General features: G+C 47.5%; 1 protein-coding gene across 1 annotated transcript in view; it reads left to right on the top strand.

The window, feature by feature from the left end:
- LOC138503200 (uromodulin-like) overlaps nucleotides 1-11,217 on the top strand; it is a 213,831-nt gene extending 202,614 nt beyond the window's left edge. Inside the window, exons 8-9 of the mRNA XM_069622758.1 lie at nucleotides 4,140-4,172; nucleotides 8,880-11,217. Coding sequence (XP_069478859.1) covers nucleotides 4,140-4,172; nucleotides 8,880-8,941 — 95 coding nt within the window. The 3' untranslated portion in view covers nucleotides 8,942-11,217. The remainder of the gene's footprint in view (nucleotides 1-4,139; nucleotides 4,173-8,879) is intronic.
- The last annotated feature ends 8,308 nt before the right edge of the window (nucleotides 11,218-19,525 follow it).

The raw sequence follows: 19,525 nt of genomic DNA, 5'->3' as shown, positions 1-19,525 counted from the left end.
AGAAGCATGTTTATGCCTCATCCAGCAGCAGCATTTTTATGCCTCATCCGGCAGCAGCATGTTTATGCCTCATCCAGCAGCAGAATGTTTATGCCTCATCCGGCAGCAGCATGTTTATGCCTCATCCAGCAGCAGCATGTTTATGCCTCATCCGGCAGCAGCATGTTTATGCCTCATCCACCAGCAGCATGTTTATGCCTCATCCGGCAGAAGCATGTTTATGCCTCATCCGGCAGCAGCATGTTTATGCCTCATCCGGCAGCAGCATCGTTATGCCTCATCCGGCAGCAGCATGTTTATGCCTCATCCGGCAGCAGAATGTTCATGCCCCATGCAGCAGCAGCATGTTTATGCCTCATCCGGCAGCAGCATGTTTATGCCCCATCCAGCAGCAGCATGTTTATGCCTCATCGGGCAGCAGCATGTTTATGCCTCATCCAGCAGCAGCATGTTTATGCCTCATCTGGCAGCAGCATGTTCATGCCCCATCCGGCAGCAGCATGTTTATGCCTCATTCGGCAGCAGCATGTTTATGCCTCATCCGGCAGCAGCATATTCATGCCCCATCCGGCAGCAGCATGTTTATGCCTCATCCGGCAGAAGCATATTCATGCCTCATCCACCATCAGCATGTTTATGCATCCGGCAGGAGCATGTTTATGCCTCATCCACCAGCAGCATGTTTATGCCTCATCCGGCAGCAGCATATTTATGCCTCATCCAGCAGCAGCATGTTTATGCCTCATCCGGCAGCAGCATGTTTATGCCTCATCCGGCAGCAGCATGTTTATGCCTCATCCACCAGCAGCATGTTTATGCCTCATCCGGCAGCAGCATATTCATGCCCCATCCGGCAGCAGCATGTTTATGCCTCATCCGGCAGCAGCATGTTTATGCCTCATCCACCACCAGCATGTTTATGCCTCATCCGGCAGCAGCATGTTTATGCCTCATCCGGCAGCAGCATGTTTATGCCTCATCCGGCAGCAGCATGTTCATGCCTCATCCGGCAGCAGCATGTTCATGCCCCATCCGGCAGCAGCATGTTCATGCCCCATCCGGCAGCAGCATGTTTATGCCTCATCCGGCAGCAGCATGTTCATGCCTCATCCGGCAGCAGCATATTCATGCCCCATCCGGCAGCAGCATGTTCATGCCTCATCCGGCAGCAGCATGTTTATGCCTCATCCGGCAGCAGCATATTCATGCCCCATCCGGCAGCAGCATGTTTATGCCTCATCCGGCAGCAGCATGTTTATGCCCCATCCACCAGCAGCATGTTTATGCCTCATCCACCAGCAGCATGTTTATGCCTCATCCGGCAGCAGCATGTTTATGCCTCATCCGGCAGCAGCATGTTTATGCCTAATCCGGCAGCAGCATGTTCATGCCCCATCCAGCAGCAGCATGTTTATGCCTCATCCGGCAGCAGCATGTTCATGCCTCATCCACCAGCAGCATGTTTATGCCTCATCCAGCAGCAGCATGTTTATGCCTCATCCAGCAGCAGCATGTTTATGCCTCATCCGGCAGCAGCATGTTTATGCCTCATCCACCAGCAGCATGTTTATGCCTCATCCAGCAGCAGCATGTTTAAACAATAGAGTTCATTCAGAAAGAGGGCAAAAGACCCTACGCGTTTCGGGATCCTACTCCATTCTTTCTAGGGTGCCTGCAACCTTTTTTGTGTGTTTTTCTTTCCCATTCATCAGGGGTACAACCCTCATTGAAGGAGAGCTGGAGAAACGTAACATATTAATGCACATATTCAAAAAATAAAGAAAACCTCCATATTAAACAAAGGCAGCCCTCCTGGATGCAAAGATGCGGTTGGGCTCTTGGTAATGCGCTGCACCCAGACACTCTTTTGATGCTGTCACTATAGGAGGTTTGTGGGCAGTCAGAACTCTTCCAACACCGCACCTGATTTGACTTTTCTGGCAATCGTGATGTTAATGGGGGGCATTAAGCACATTTTCCACAGGTTGGAATGGGTGGTAAAAGCCCAGGAGCCAAACTTTAAGCCCTGAATGAAGCGAGGGCATTTAACGAGGTCCTCAGGCCGTTACCACCCGTCCCAGCCCTTTGAACAGGTGCTTACCGCCATTAGAACCCGTCCTCTGGTCTGAGAGGGGGCTGATTGAAAGTATTTTCTTTCCGTGAATGGGTCTGCTCGTGGCATCCTATTCACGGAACGAAAAGACTGTTCAAAGATGGCCGTATGGAGCCCTTCTTCCCTTTTCATGGTGGCCTCACGCTTGAGGAAAGGCAAAAGGATGAGGCGCCAGTGGCGCTGCAAGTGCCGCGCGCCACAATGAGGTAAGTGGGGAGGGGGTGATTAAAAAAGGGAACTGGGGGTGGAGGTGAAGATGGCGGCGGGTGAAGCGGCCAACAGGTGGCTTTGAGCGCGGGCTAACATTGAGAGATTCAAGCCTCCTGATTGGCTGGCTCTTCCGCGAAGGGTGCTAATATAATTTTGTTACAACAAATGCAAGTGTATGAGTGCAGTCCCCACCTCCCCATTCTTGCCATGTTGGAGGTGAGCCTGCAACTCGTGAGTTCTTTACTGGCCCAAAGGTTTGATGCAACGAGACACGAGGAGAAGTTCCTGAAGCCCTGCCTTCCCCAGCAATGGAGACCTCTTTCCTCGTGCATCGTGGGAGCTCCTTCTCTTTCTATAGTTGCAGTTCCTGAATCCCTGCCTTCCCCACCAATGGAGACCTCTTTCCTCGTGCATCGTGGGAGCTCCTTCTCTTTCTGTAGTTACAGTTCCTGAACCCCTGCCTTCCCCAGCAATGGAGACGACGTCTTTCCTCGTGCATCGTGGGAGCTCCTTCTCTTTCTGTAGTTACAGTTTCTGAAGCCCTGCCTTCCCCAGCAATGGAGACGTCTTTCATCGTGCATCATGGGAGCTCCTTCTCTTTCTGTAGTTACAGTTTCTGAAGCCCTGCCTTCCCCAGCAATGGAGACGTCTTTCCTCATGCATCGTGGGAGCTCCTACTCTTTCTGTAGTAACATATCCTGAACCCCTCCCTTCCCCAGCAATAGAGACCTCTTTCCTCATGCATCGTGGGAGCTCCTACTCTTTCTGTAGTAACATATCCTGAACCCCTGCCTTGCCCAGCAATAGAGACCTCTTTCCTCGTGCATTGTAGGAGCTCCTTCTCTTTCTGTAGTTACAGTTCCTGAACCCCTGCCTTCCCCAGCAATGGAGACCTCTGAACCCCTGCCTTCCCCAGCAATGGAGACCACTTTCCTCATGCATCGTGGGAGCTCCTTCTCTGCCTGTAGTTCCAGTTCCTGAACCCCTGCCTTCCCCAGCAATGGAGACCTCTTTCCTCGTGCATCATGGGAGCTCCTTCTCTGCCTGTAGTTCCAGTTCCTGAACCCCTGCCTTCCCCAGCAATGGAGACCTCTTTCCTCGTGCATCGTGGGAGCTCCTTCTCTGCCTGTAGTTCCAGTTCCTGAACCCCTGCCTTCCCCAGCAATGGAGACCTCTTTCCTCGTGCATCGTGGGAGCTCCTTCTCTGTCTGTAGTTACAGTTCCTGAACCCCTGCCTTCTCCAGCAGTGGAGACCTCTGAACCCCTGCCTTCCCCAGCAATGGAGACCTCTGAACCCCTGCCTTCCCCAGCAATGGAGACCTCTGAACCCCTGCCTTCCCCAGCAATGGAGACCTCTTTCTCATGCATGTGGGAGCTCGTTCTCTTTCTGAAGTTACAGTCAGTGGTCGAAGTGGACGGGAGAAGTCGAGAGCGGTGCTCCTCTACTTCTTTTAATGAAGTTTTACTGTTCCTATACTTTAATATTTAAAAGAAACCGTTCCGGAACGGTTTCGTTTTAAAATAAAAGTGTAGGAAGCAGTTGAAACTTGCACTTTCAGTGCAGTGCACTGATCATTCCCTTAAACTGCAGACGCATGCATTTGGGGGTTTATATTGTGCATGGGAGGGGGTGTGGCGATGGCGTTTGCGGGGAGCAGACCAGTAGGGAACATAGCTCCACTACTTCTTTTCGGTACTTCGACCACTGGTTCAGGGAGCCTGGGAAACCTGGCAAAGAGAGGGGACCTCTTACAAGAATCTGAAAGAAACAATTAAAAGGCATGTATTTAATATTTCCGCTTTCTTTATTTTTTAGATTCTGATGTTTCGGGCTCCAATCCACAGACAGGTAATGACCACACCTTGTTATGTCATCCTTGCTCATCAATTGAATTCTGCATAGTTTCGTCCTCTGGTGGTAAGCCGGATGTGACCATTACATTGGCATCATCCTGGGGCAAGGACTGCCTTGCAGGAGCAGGCTGCAATATGCCAGCTCTTGATGCATCTCTTTGCTCCTTTGCCATCTCTTTACACAATCCTTCATTAATCTCTATCCGCCAAGTACACCCACCACCGACCCTGCCACCGGGCCGAGTCTGCCAGTGTGCCACTTCTGGTTAGTTGCATATCCCTTCAGTTAGTGCCTCTCTTGAATCATCCCTCCATTTCGCCCCCCCCCCCCGCCCATCTGTCTAACCACCTGTTTCTCACTTCCTAATTCTACTCTTCCTCCTGAGCCTGTCATTCTCCTATTAGTCTTCCTCCTCTTCCATTCTCCTTCTTTTACCCCTTCTCCTTAACACCTCATTAGTGGAATTCTTCCTTACTTTTCTCCTATGCCTCAGTCTACTCCACTCCTCAACTCACTCATTCTGCCTCTGAGTATAGCCATACGACTTCCTCTGCCAACCCTCTCTTTAAGCTCCTAGCCAATCATATCCCACTCAGTCACTCTTCCCTGGCACATCACTCCTATCGTACCCACTCAGTCATCACTCCAGGCAGGTCCTATCGTACCCACTCAGTCACTCTCCCCGGCACATCACTCCATGCAGGCCCTATCGTACCCACTCAGTCACTCTCCATCGGCACATCACTCCATGCAGCTCCTATCGTACCCCCTCAGTCACTCTTCCCCGGCACATCACTCCATGCAGGTCCTATCGTACCCCGTCAGTCACTCTTCCCCGGCACATCACTCCATGCAGTTCCTATCGTACCCCCCCAGTCACACTTCCCCGGCACATCACGCCATGCAGGTCCTATCGTACCCCCTCAGTCACTCTTCCCCGGCACATCACTCCATGCAGGTCCTATCGTACCCCCTCAGTCACTCTTCCCCGGCACATCACTCCTTGTAGGTCCTATCGTACCCCCTCAGTCACTCTTCCCTGGCACATCATGCCATGCAGGTCCTGTCGTACCCCCTCAGTCACTCTTCCCCGGCACATCACTCCATGCAGGTCCTATCGTACCCCCTCAGTCACCCTTCTCCGGCACATCACTCCATGCAGATCCTATCGTACCCTCTCAGTCACTCGTCCTCGGCACATCACTCCATGCAGGTCCTATCGTACCCCCTCAGTCACACCTCCCCGGCACATCACTCCATGCAGGTCCTATCGTACCCCCTCAGTCACCCTTCCCCCGGAACATCACTCCATGCAGGTCCTAAGGTACCCCCTCAGTCACTCTTCCCTGGCACATCACTCCATGCAGGTCCCATCATACCCCCTCAGTCACTCGCCCCTGGCACATCACTCCATGCAGATCCTATCGTACCCCCTCAGTCACTCTTCCCCGGTACATCAATCAGTTCAGGTTCTATTTCACTCTAGTAGACCTTACCCCCTACTGTCGACCACTCCTCTTTACTATGTGCCCCTCCTATTCTAGCCAGTTTCACCACGTCATACTCATCTTCTCTCTCCTCACTAGTGTCTGTTCCCCTCTCTCTCCCTAGCCCCTCCCGCTTATTCTGGCATAAAGCCAACATCTATGGAATTGAAAGTTTGGAAATGTTTTTGCGGATCTGATACTCTGCCCCTCCCTTTGTCTCCTAATCTGATACGCAGAGCAATACCCAACACTCATCTGCCCTCCCTTTGTCTCCTAATCTGATGCTCAGAGCAATACCCAACACTCACCTGCCCTTCCTGTCTCTCCTAATCTGATACTCGGAGCAATACCCAGCACTCATCTGGCCACCCTTTGTCTCCTGGTCTGATACGCGGGGCAATACCCAGCACTCATCTGCCCTCCCTTTGTCTCATGATCCGATACCCAGTGCAATACCCAGCACTCATCTGACTTCCCTTTGTCTCCTGATCTGATACTTAGAGAAACAGCCAGCACTCATCTGCCCTCCCTTTGTCTCCTGATCAGATACTCAGAGCAATACCCAGCACTCATCTGCCCTCCCTTTGTCTCCTAATATGATACTCAGAGAAACAGCCAGCACCCATCTGCCCTCCCTTTGTCTCCTAATCTGATGGCAATACCCAACACTCACCTGCCCTCCCTTTGTCACCTAATCTGATACTCAGAGAAACAGCCAGCACTCATCTGCCCCCCTTTGTCTGCTGATCTGATACTCAGAGCAATACCCAGCACTCATCTGCCCTTCCTTTCTCGCCAGATCTGACATTCAGAGCAATACCCAGCACTCATCTGCCCTGTCTTTGTCTGCTGATCTGATACTCAGAGCAACAGTCAGCACTCATCTGCCCTCCATTTGTCTCCTGATCTGATACTCAGAACAATACCCAGCACTCCTCTGCCCTCCCATTTTCTCCTGATCTGATACTCAGAGAAACACGCAGCACTCATCTGCCCTCCGTTTTTTCCTGATCTGATACTCAGAGCAATACCAAGCATTCATCTGCCCTCCCTTTGTCTCAAGATCTGACACTCATAGAAACACACAGCACTCATCTGCCCTCCCTTTGTCTCCTGATATGATACTCAGAGCAACACACAGCACTCATCTGTCCTCGCTTTCTCTCCTGATCTGATACTCAGAAAAACACGCAGCACTCATCTGCCCTCCCTTTGTCTCCAGGTCTGGTACTCAGAGCAATACCCAGCACTCATCTGCCCTCCCTTTGTTTCTGAGTCTGATTATCAGAGCAACACAGCACTCATCTGCCCTCCCTTTGTCTCCTGAACTGACACTCAGAGCAATACCCAGCACTCATCTGCCCTCCCTTTATCTCCTGATCTGATACTCAGAGCAACACCCAGCACTCATCTGCCTACCCTTTTTCTCCTGATCTGATTCTCAGAGCAATACCCAGCACTCATCTTTCCTGCCTTTGTCTCCTGATCTGACACTCAGAGAAACATGCAGCACTCATCTGCCCTCCCTTTGTCTCCTGATCTGATACTCAGAGCAACACGCAGCACTCATCTACCCTGCCTTTGTCTCCTGATCTGATACTCAGAGAAATACCCAGCACTCATCTGCCCTCCCTTTGTCTTCTGATCTGAAACTCAGAGCAACACTCAGCCCTCATCTGCCCTCCCTTTGTCTCCTGATCTGACACTCAGAGCAATAGCCAGCACTCATCTGCCCTCCCTTTGTCTCCAGATCGGACACTCAGAGCAACTCAAGCCCTCATCTGCCCTCCCTTTGTCTCCTGATCTGACACTCAGAGCAATAGCCAGCACTCATCTGCCCTCCCTTTGTCGTCTGATCTGATGCTCAGAGCAATACCCAGCACTCGTGCCCTCTCTTTGTCGTCTGATCTGATGCTCAGAGCATTACCCAGCACTCATGCTCTCTCTTTGTCATCTGATCTGATGCTCAGAGCAATACCCAGCTCTCATGCCCTCTCTTTGTCGTCTGATCTGATGCTCAGAGCAATACCCAGCACTCATGCTCTCTCTTTGTCATCTATTCTGATACTCAGAGCAATACTCAGCACTCATCTGCCCTTCCTTTGTCTCCTGATCTGAAACTCAGAGCAACACTCAGCCCTCACCTGCCCTCCCTTTGTCTCCAGATCTGACACTCAGAGCAATAGCCAGCACTCATCTGCCCTCCCTTTGTCGTCTGATCTGATGCTCAGAGCAATACCCAGCACTCATGCCCTCTCTTTGTCGTCTGATCTGATGCTCAGAGCAATACCCAGCACTCATGCTCTCTCTTTGTCATCTGATCTGATGCTCAGAGCAATACCCAGCACTCATGCCCTCTCTTTGTCGTCTGATCTGATGCTCAGAGCAATACCCAGCACTCATGATCCCTCTTTGTCATCTGATCTGATACTCAGAGCAATACTCAGCACTCATCGGCCCTTCCTTTCTCTCCAGATCTGACACTCAGAGTAATACCTAGCAATCATCTGCCCTGCCTTTGTCTCCTGATCTGATACTCAGAGCAATACCCAGCACTCATCTGCCCTCTCTTTGTCTCTTGGTCTAATGCTCAGAGCAATACCCAGCACTCATCTACCCTGCCTTTGTCTCCTGGTCTGATACTCAGAGCAACACGCAGCACTCATCTGCCCTCGCTTTCTCTCCTGATCTGATACTCAGAGCAACACGCAGCACTCATCTGCCCTCTCTTTCTCTCCTGATCTGATACTCAGAGCAACACGCAGCACTCATCTGCTTTCCCTTTGTCTCCTGATCTGATACTCAGAGCAACACGCAGCACTCGTCTGCCCTCCCTTTGTCTCCTGATCTGACACTCAGAGCAACACGCAGCACTCATCTGCTTTCCCTTTGTCTCCTGATCTGATACTCAGAGCAACACAAAGCACTCATCTCCCTCCCTTTGTCTCCTGATCTGACACTCAGAACAACACAAAGCACTCATCTGCCCTCCCTTTGTCTACTGATCTGATACTCAGAGCAATACCCAGCACTCATCTGCCCTCCCTTTATCTCCTGATCTGATACTCAGAGCAACACCCAGCACTCATCTGCCCTCCCCTTTTCTCCCGATCTGATACTCAGAGCAACATGCAGCACTCATCTGCCCTCCCTTTGTCTCTTGGTCTGATACTCAGAGCACTACCCAGTACTCATGCCCTCTCTTTGCTTGCAGCTGTCTTCGGATGTGTGCTAGGAGGTGGCCTGCTGGCACTGCTGAGTCTCAGGCTGCTCTGAGGATGGACACTAAGGACTGGCCCAGCGACTGGACAACTGGCATCCACACCATTCTCCTTTTGGAATGATATGCAAACTTTAATGGGGTACTTTGAGAATTACAATGACCAATTGTCACCCAGGGAGACACAAAGGTGTCTTGTAATTTCTTTTCCTTTCGGTTTAAAATGTACCTGCCTATTTTTCACAAGTCTGGGATATCTGAACATGGTTTAAATGATCTGTATAAAGGAAAGTGGTGAAAGAACCGGGAGTTGCATTGTTCACCTCAAGGTCTTATGGTCCATTAAGAGGTGTTGAGAAAGGAGCAGGTGGCACATTCTGGGCATCCTCCTATAACCAGAGATCTCTGTGAGAGCGCAGAATTCACAGCCCACAGCAGGGACGTCAACCCGTCTCAGAGACCACGAGAACCGAACAATGGAAATTGATTGGTCCATGATGTGACCAATTACCGGTCTCGATGCTGAGCGGTCTCTCACGCCTCTCTTAATTCACCCTTCCATCATGTGTCTGGAGTGCATCATCACCTGGACTAACCTCTGCCGCTGTAGTGCAAGAATGGGATGTGCAAGACTGACCTTTCCTTGCTACATACATGTAAAGAATGCTGAAATTCACTCTGTATATTGCTCTTTCATAATAACTGTCAGAAGCTGCTGTTAAACTATGGCTCTGGGTGGAGGCACAGTTAAAGCTACAGCAAGTACCAGAGTTTAATATCTCTCTGTGTTCCAGGGTGCCACCCGCTCTGATCCACCTGGAAGTTCAATAAGACAGACCTAGAAACTAACTAGAGTATACAACACCTTTGCTCCCAGGGAAATGGCAGCGTGGATGGGCCAGGTGGATTTCCCCCACTGTGAATATCTATACAACTATGTTTGATCTTCACCTTTGTATCAGTCCTTTTATACTATGCAACCAGCCTGCGGTGGAGTATGTTGCACTGGGCTGAAAGAGGATGGCCTCAGATAGTGCATATCGAGGGTTTGCTCGAGTGTTAGAGCAAGTTGGGAGCTTTTAACATAATGCAACTGCCCTCTCCAATCTGCACGAGAATGCCCTGAGGTTTGAGATCCAATTTTGGTTGGCCCTAGTAACCCAGTTGCAGGAATCTGCCCTTCTACTCCCAGGTGGCATCAGCAAATCTGCTCCCTCTGGACTCTCTTTAGTCTGCAGGATCTTCTGGTAAGGTTGTGGCCTAGAAAAGGGAGTACCTTCTCGTGCATATGTAATCAGAAATGTTTTCCAATCAGTGATGCATTTATGCGGGGGTGAAGGACAGCTCTGAGTCAAAGATCATGTCCAGATTTTTTGCTTTAGGAAATTCGGTCTTTCATGAATCTTTGCAAGTTTGTATCACCTTTGCGATGTCTTTACAAGTGGGGGGAGGTTGGTAGTTTAATACTCTCTCTTAATATATATTTTAAGGACATGTTACTGTTATTCGCAATACACACCAGCAATACCCACTGGCCAGCCAATAGGCTTAACATCTCACCAATGGAAAAAGGTGTCAAGAATGTTGTGCAGTAGAAAATGTGCTTGTATGTGCGGAGACAGACTTTACGAGTCAAGATGGATTTTGCATTGAATTCTGCCGATGATGGACTCAACAAGGATTTTGAACTGTGCGTCTTTTTATGACTAATGCTCCCGTGACACTGCAAGAGTTTACAATTCACTTTTGATTTTGTTTTCAGGGAAAACATGCATCTGCACTTGTCTGTCATTACCAGTAATGATTTCTCAAACATATTACATTTACATCTTCATTGATTAAGGAATAAAATCATTTCTATTGCATTGTACACATGCACTGATCATGTTTTATGCTGCTCAATTTCATGTATGTTTTCATGAGTTTTTCTTTCAATCAAACATGAAGGAAAGCACCTATCCTCCCTGCTAGATTGGCCACCACTGTCCCAGGGCTCCTCCTTTCTTCTTTTGATTTTGTTATGCCTATTGTATTGTGCCTATGTCGACTCATATTTCCATACAAGTTCCAAAACAGACAACTATAACACCAGGACCAAAACATGTGTGAGACTCCTTATTTTTACCTACATTTGTTGTTTCAGCATTGTATGGAAAATGTACAATTTACAAATTTATAAACATCTTTAAAATCCTTTTTACATTCACTTTTTCACTTTTTCTGTGACCCACAGTGTCTTTTCATAATGCACCTAGCACCTTGTTATGAGTATGGTGGCATCATTGATACACTATGTTTTTAATAAAAAATACTCATTGTGAGCAGCAAGGTATTTACCTAATCAGTTTATTCTGGATCTATTGCATATCGTACAAAACAAAATGTTGGTGGCTAAAATACCTCCTAAATATTAGAAAAATTGCCAATCATCTGACGTCCCCCCCAAAGGGAACAGCTGCCGTCCCACATGCTTTTTCATCATTCAAATAGGGTGGACATGCAAACAGATAACTAAGACTAAGCGGGTAGGAGACTGAAGGCGGAAGGTTGCAGAAACCTCAACTCGGGGAAGATGGGATACAACAGGCATACCATGACAGTGAAAACAGGAAGGTGAGTGGAACAATAATACAAGGCCATTTATTATGTCTACGGCCTGATGTCACACATGCCAGGATGCTTAAAGAGACCTGAGTGAGGGGTCAAGAAGAGGCAATGCAGCATAGGCTGAGAAATAGACAAGTAAAGTAATTGCATGTGGTAAACCCACAAGAACGGGAGTTAAAGCAAAAACACAGGCAACAAGGCAGGAACAGACATTATGCTGGTTGAAAATGTGGGACAGTAACACACCACTGTGCCAGCAACAACAGTCAAGTATACAAATGAAGAAGCCCCAAAGCTGAATGTAGAAGAAAACTGTGGTGGTCCTGCCTCACTGAGCAAGATGCAGGTGGTGTCTCAGTAGAGAAAAAAAAGGAAAAGGCAGGAGGCCAAGAGCAGAGGAAACTGAAGTTGTCCAGCAAAGTTAGAGTCAAATGCTGAAAGGATCAGGATACAGAGCGTTCCAAGGAAGTGCCGCTGCTGCAGTGAAACATGAGAGGAAGGGGAGCAGAAGAACACCGGTAGTAGTCAAGAAGGGAGTAAACCCACTGGAAGGGATCCGGCCTTCCGTACCTTCAGCGAACAAGGTGTAATAGCAAAGTGTGGCATCAGTAGGTATACCACAGATGAGGCAGGTGCACTGAGAAATCAGAGTAGAAATGTGCATAGGTTCGCGTCGAGCCGCCAAAAGCCCTGGACAGGCCCAGGCAGTCAAGAAAGGCCTTATAAGGGAGTATTAGGGGACACGCCGGCTCAGCCTGCCAGCTCGGAAACAAGGAAGTAATATCAGCCAGAATCTCCAATCAGGGTCAGGACATACATCTATAGGTGTGGTTGCAAGGTAGAGCGTTGCAGGCTGCACACAGCAGCGGTCTCGATGGAAAGAGACACGCAGTGTCGGCCATCTTCAAGGGAGCATCAGCTCTGGCGAATATAATGGCGATTCAGGCAGCGGCCTCATCCTGCCGTGCGGAGAGCTGCAGGAGGAGGCTGGTGCCCCACTCCTGATGATGGCTTGCAGAATAAACGTACTCAATCAAGACACATATCACTGTGCAGACATATAGGGATATGAAGAATAAGCTAGACACCTTGTATTTTGAAAGATAAATGTCAGAATCCATAAATCAATCAAGGTTTCCTGCCTATATTATACACAAAATGTATCTAAACCCTGAACGACTTGAACAAAATGTTACCTGTTAACAACTGAATACTGTATATAAAATATTGATTAAATATATGCCCAGTGTCTGAGAGATGGTCTTATAGTCTACCAAATGCTTTCCGTTCTGCCCCAATTTTGTTATGTAAATCGACGAGCCACAATGAGGAGGTTTTTCTCAGTTTTTAGCTACTTAGCAAAGGCCTGATGAATTTGATCAAAGCAAACCATACCTGCATTGTTGAAAGTAATAAGCAATTAGGTGAACGTTTCTGCACAGGATCTTATTGAATTTAACCTGTTTTTATCTTCTGGTGAATGTCATTTCTAATGTGTATTCATTATATCGGATTTTAAGTTTTTGTGATGATTCGTGTGCTACCTTTCGTGAACTTTTTTGGGCTTGTTTCCAAAATTAAGTATCTTTGGACTTTGATATTTCATTTATAGGGTAAATCTATTAAATACTCCAGGTTCAAGCCAGAGGTGACATTTACGCTTGCATGCGCAAAACATGTTATTTCCAGTACATGTATTTGTGGGACTTCGCATCCAATCAAAACAGAGAAAAAGATTGTTTCTGTTAGTCGGATGTGAGGGAGACAAAATGGATTACAGTCTTCAATCCAATCAATTAGGGTTTGAGTATGGACGATGTACTGCAGGTATATTTAGGATTTGTGTTTTTTTTGAAGATTTGATTTGGTTTGGCAGCCATTTTCTTTTCAAGCCAAATCAGACTATTATCCTTTTTCACAAAGTCAAATTGATTGTTCTGCGAAAAACATTTACACGATAAGAATCAAAGCCACAGTATACAAAAATAAATACAAAACCACAATAGAAAAGTTTTCAAAAAAAATCCACAGCACCATACATACAAAATCATGTTAAAATGTTGTTCTAAATAGTAAAGCAGTGCTAATAATCTCATGTGCAATATATTTGAATTGAAAAATATTAACAAAATAATCATTAATCTCAGTTAAGTGGCTTATGTAAGAAACATAACTATGCTTAAATAAGTAGTTTTGCATTCAGTACCCCTGACCAGTTTGAGGAATGGGAAATGAATGGGTCCTGATTCTCCAAGTTTTCCTGAAAAAGGAAACCCCACAAATACCACAGACGTACATGAGAAGCATTTATCTTTTTCCAGGTCTTTCAACGTGTGTATGACCTAAGCCTCTTTCGGAAATGGTTTAGTCCATTTGTCCTTAGGTTCATTGAAAGCTTTACACAAGAAAATAAAGTGACTAAGTATCTCCAAGAACTTCCCATCACATCTACATAAACACTCATGCGGGTCCAGTTCCTAGGGCTCTAATCTCTGTACTTGCGCATTAACCACATAGTCATCTATCTCGTGAGAAGAAGTTCAGGGATTGCCCCCCATCTTTCCCCAACCATACTTAGTGGACGCCTAATGGGATGGGCAATCAGGAGCTCAAAGGAACTGAACCCAACACTGTTCGGTGCCACCTACTGGTATGAGAACAGGAGGCATGGAAGGAGAATATCCCACTTTCTCCTGAGGGGCTCTTCCTAACCGTCTTTCATGCCTTTGAGGGTTTTGTTGAACCGCTCAGCAAGCCCCTTGAGCTGTGGGTGAAAGGCTGTGGGAAATGTGTAGGCTTCTCCACACTCATCCCACGTGTCCTTCATGTACACCAATATGAAGTTGGATACCCTGTCAGAAAATACTTTTTAGGGAACCCTACATGAGAGAATATGCCAATGAGAACCTTCACCACCACAGTGGCTTTGATGCTCCTCAGAGTTGCAGTTGATGCTCCTCAGAGGTACAGCCTCATTGGTAGCGGGTGGTGTGAACTACCACGTACAAGATGAACTCGTTTTTTGAGTAGATTTGGGGATCCAAAGGACCCACAATGACCATACCTATTCTCTCAAAAGGCTGCCCAGCCACGGGTAGTGGTATTAAGGGTGGCTCTGTCAGCCTTGACGGATGCTTGCCAAGTGTGGCAGGATCGTACCAATTCTTCTATCTTTGACCCCATTTGGGGCCAATAGAAATGGGCAGACAGCCTGTTGGTTGCCTTAGTAATTCCTAGATGACCTACCAACGAATTACGTGAGCCAGGTCCAAACACTGACTGGCCCCTGCCTCAGAGGTCTTGGACTCACTGTACAAGAGACCATTCTCCAAGCACACCTTGAAGAGCCCAGGGGCTTCCCTCTGGGACTGCATCTCTGCCTGCTCACGCAGATCTGCCAAAGTTGGCCAGCCACTCTTTGCCTGGCAAAAGTCAGTCTGACTCAGACCCCCCGATAAGGACAAGTCACTTAGCTCGGAGCAACCCTTGAGGTCTGAAACTACCACGTCCTTCACCCCTGTTTCTGGTTCTATGACTTCAGGCAATCCTGAGGTCACTGAGTCTGATGCTGCCACAGTAGGCACCTCAGTGGCCACTAGACCCTCTCTGGCAAAAGCAGGTGTCTCTGTGGACTCTGGATCAGGACTGGCTAGTACGAGCAGGGCTGGTCTTATGCCACCTCCAGCCAAAAGAGCCCAGGGGCCCATGGCCACCAGGGCTGTTGCCTGAGCTGCTTCTTTCGCCCCAGATAGTGTGACTGCAGCAATGATTTTGGCGTGGAATGGCATCATTAACAGCGACCTAGAGCTGCGAGGGTTCTCCCCTCCTACTGAACTCGACCACAGCCAGAGGGCATCAGGTGAGACCATTGAGTCCTCCAACTAGCTTGGGAGGACCAGGGATGACTTGTACTCACACACCTACTGTCAGACACAGCATGATACAGCAGTGAGCTGATTTGAAGTGCAAGCAATAGTTCAGATTGGTGGAGGAGAGCAAAAGCCAGCACCAGCGTCTTCCCTCTCATTCAAGGTGCGATAGAACAGGCAGTTTTAGCTATCTGGGCCTCTGGCTGCTGTGAGGCCCACTCAGAGGGACTTGTGGACAGGATGGTTCTGTTCAAAGTCTGCGCTTCCAGATTTAGGTGATGCTGGTGCAGGGTGGCAGGTCCTGGTCCACAACAAAGTTGACCCACAATGTGATCTGGGAGTGGGCAGGGGGCAGATCTCTCTTCTACCTTGGATGTGTCCTTCTTCAGCTCATGCTGAGGGCATTGGAAAGAACGACTTTCCCAAAGGCGGTCCATTGAGTTCTGCTCAGGTGTTGTAGCAGATCGAATCTCAAGTGAATCCTGAGTGAATCTCAAGTGAATACTGAGTGAATATGCTGATGGGGCGGGAGAACCTTTTTAAAGTCAGTAGTCCCCTGGTGATTGGATGAAGCTATCCTGCTTTAGTGGTCCAGTCCCTGCCCTCTAAACAAGTGGACTTTGCCCGTCTGAAATCACACTCAAGATGAATTGCTCCAGAGGAAGTGGAGGTAAAGAAAGGCGAGAGAGAAGCAGACAGAAAAAATATTGTGGAAGTCTCTTCCCATGAACATAGCCCCCTCGCCTGTTCTAATCCCACGTCCTGCCCTTCCCACTAGGAACAAAGGTCTTTAGAGATGTAGCACCTTGATGTGTGGCTATTCCTTTTGAATGTGTGTGCTCCTTTGATGCCTGGGCCCAGGACAACAGCCTGCTGTGTGGCTGTCTCTGGTGGAGGGTATTGCCTGCCATTACAAAGGGACTAAAAAAGGGGCATTGCCATTCAGGTTCTTGCCGTGCCGTTTGGCAGTTTCAACCCGTCCGACCAGAATACAAATCACCTTCTACTGCAGAGCTGACTTACAGGAACTGACACATGTGTGATATCAATTGGGATGCAGCAGTCATGATCATAAGTAGTGCAATGCACTATGTCTAACTGCAGGCATAACTTTATTTTAGAGTTTATCCTGCCACCATCATGGGTTACCTGATCACTGTAGTTTTGGTCCAGGGGAGGCTTGTCTTAAATGCGGCCCCTGTGCTGCAGAGACTTGGTTGTCACTGCCGCAGTTGAGGGGACAACTGTGCTGTGTCACTTGTATAGCAGGTGCTGCGGGTCAGGCAACTGATGCAGCAGAGCACATGCATAATATGCTTTTGGCATGGAGCCTATGAAAGGGAGATCTGATCAGCTGATTACCCACATCTTTTAATCTATTAATAAAAATGTCAGGGTTTTGTACTTTTGCCATATGGCAATTCCTCACATAGTGGGGCAATCATCTGTGGATGGTGTGTCACTGACAGAAGCTGAACTGTAGCAAAAGTGAGGTGGGTGGCAGTCCTGAGCTCAGGGGTTCACCCTTCTGCCTAATGGAAAGAGCTCCTACGCCTGTCTCTTCTGGACTTTATCTGGGGTTTCACGTTGACTGTTTTTGCTGCCGTTGATTGACACGGTGGCTAGCAGCTGTTTCTTCTATATGAAGCTACTGCTTATAATTCTTCCTATGTTGCCCCCTCGGTATTTCCAACAGCTGTCTTCCCTTTGGTATCATCAAGTTTATATCATGGCAGTGTTGACGAGGAGAGGAAATTACTGACGGGCCCATAGGTCAGTACTCACCCTCGAAAACTAGTAATACAAGATAGCTGCAAACAAAACAAGATGGGTGTCCCCTATGCCATGGACCTCGGGAGCAGAGTACACAAAAACCAAAAAATGGGGTCACATGGATAAGTACTAGATTAGTTAAAAGTACTTAAATCGTAGAATAGAGGTGGACAGATAAGAGGTCCAGTCATAACAACTTCATATTTTCATATTTTAATATATATCAAAGAACACTATATAATTACATAAAATACATTAGCGAAATATCAACATTAAAAACAAAATTTTGATCGATATTAGTACAAACAATCCTTGTGTCAAACACGTTTACATAAACAACGACAATTTAGTTCACACATTTCTTGACCAAATATTAATGGTGGTCATGCATTTAGCACCTTCTTGCACTAAGCACTTGATTTTGCTTGCAGTACTTCTTTGTGACCACCATTAATATTTGGTCAAGAAATGTGTGAACTAAATTGTCGTTGTTTATGTAAACGTGTTTGACACAAGGATTGTTTGTACTAATATCGATCAAAAAATTATTTTTTAATGTTGATATTTCGCTAATGTATTTTATGTAATTATATAGTGTTCTTTGATATATACCATATAGCTGCACCATGTGAGGACAGAGTGCAGGATTCACATACTCCATCAAGATTCAATAATCATGACTCAATAAATTGGCAAAGGGAAGTCTGTTTAATGATACATACATCAGCTAATGGAAATCAGCAGCATCGCGAACACCTGCCTCACCCCGACTTCCCCGAACTTCAGTCAAACAGCCTCTTTTATGGTCAAAACTCATCATTACTGAGGTCTAACTCTAAAAAAAATCCTCACGCAATAGAATTGGTTGGGAAAGGTAACTTATGTATAGGTGCTATATCTGTATATGGAAAAATAACAAGTGGATTGGATAACTCTTATCGGGTGGGCGTCTACGCCCATCCCTCTACAACACACGTGATTGACGTCACTACGAGCACAACGTCTCATTGGTTATAGTGTCTATAGGACCCTAGATTACATGGTCCCTTGTGATTGGGCAAGTTACACCCCTAAACATAAATCTCCATTTTAATTAGCAGCATGCAGAATAGACAACCAGGTGCCTAGTGTCCCAAGATTCACCCTTCCTCCCTTCCATCAATCAGTGTTTTAGGGCTATGTGTCAATTAGTTGGCTGGGTATGGCCTCGGATATGTAATCTCTTATCAGGAAAAGTTATGGTATCCTCGGGTTCTGGATGACATCAGGCGGTGGTACATCTTTGCGCCTTTCTGGTCACGTGTTGGTTCACCATGAATCTGCTTCAGTTTCCAACCTTTTGTGCATTTAATTCTGTGTTCGCTTAGCCACCTGCATGGGCCTCTCTTATCTTGACCTTCACAGGGCGAGCTAGTATGCTCTGAAGTTGGAGTCCAGTGAGCTCATGCTCACCTCCCCTTCTCTGGTTGACCTTGATTTCCCCGGCATGAGCCTCTCTTTGCTAAGTTTTGATTCTGCTCCTTCTCTGGTCTCTGCTGGGTTTTTAAATTCGGCCTGTCAGGCCATTTCCGCCTGGGTATATTTCTGCTTTCACAAAATGGAATTGCTCTGGTATAATGTGTCTTCTTGAGGTAGATATGCGGTTGGCGCTTGCTGCTCTATTCTTCTATTAAGCATTGCAGGCAGTATCGTTTTCTCAGCATCTTGCGTTTCAAGCCTATTTACATACGTTTAGCACGGCGGTTGCTTCCATCTTGTCTCGTGGCACCATTCCCTTACGTTTTAATAATGTCTGTCCCCTTTGTCCATTACAATTGTCTTTGCAGTTACTAGTACTGGCATGCTTGCCTTCAGTAGCCAATTCAGTTCGTTCTTGAAGCTTTTCTGGTCCTCGTCTCATTTCCACTGGCCTTCGATTACAGCTTTTGGGGTCTCCTCGTGGAACGTGTGTAGGTATTCCTCATTTCGTATCAGCAGCTGGTACGGCTGTCTGATAGGGTACCGTGCTGCCCAGGGTTGTTGTGTTATGGCTGCTTCAACCGGTACGGATCTTCTTATGTATACAGTGCAGAGTCCCAGTGCAGCTCTCTGTTGGTTCATTTGCTCCTCATACGTCACGTACCTTGGTGAGTACTTTACTGGTAACTCGCAACGGGGGGCAGGGGTGCAGGTCATGTCTGGGACCTCCTCTACACTCCCCCCTCTGGTCGGTTCATCGACCACTTCTGCTTCCTCCTTTATATTCAGTTTCTTTGATTCTTCAGGTTCTTGTTCATCGTCTTCTGGGTTTACACAAGATGGAGTGAATCTATGTAATGTTGGTGTCCATATCTTTATCACCCCCTTCAAGCTTCCTGCTGTTCTCACATGCTCATCTTTATTCCAGGTCAT

This window comes from Ambystoma mexicanum, chromosome 11, assembly GCF_040938575.1.
Source record: "Ambystoma mexicanum isolate Mex_15411 chromosome 11, UKY_AmexF1_1, whole genome shotgun sequence".
In the NCBI taxonomy this organism is placed as follows: Eukaryota; Metazoa; Chordata; class Amphibia; order Caudata; family Ambystomatidae; genus Ambystoma; species Ambystoma mexicanum.
Note: the sequence above shows the minus strand (reverse complement) of the source record. Positions and strands in the feature narration are given on the sequence as shown.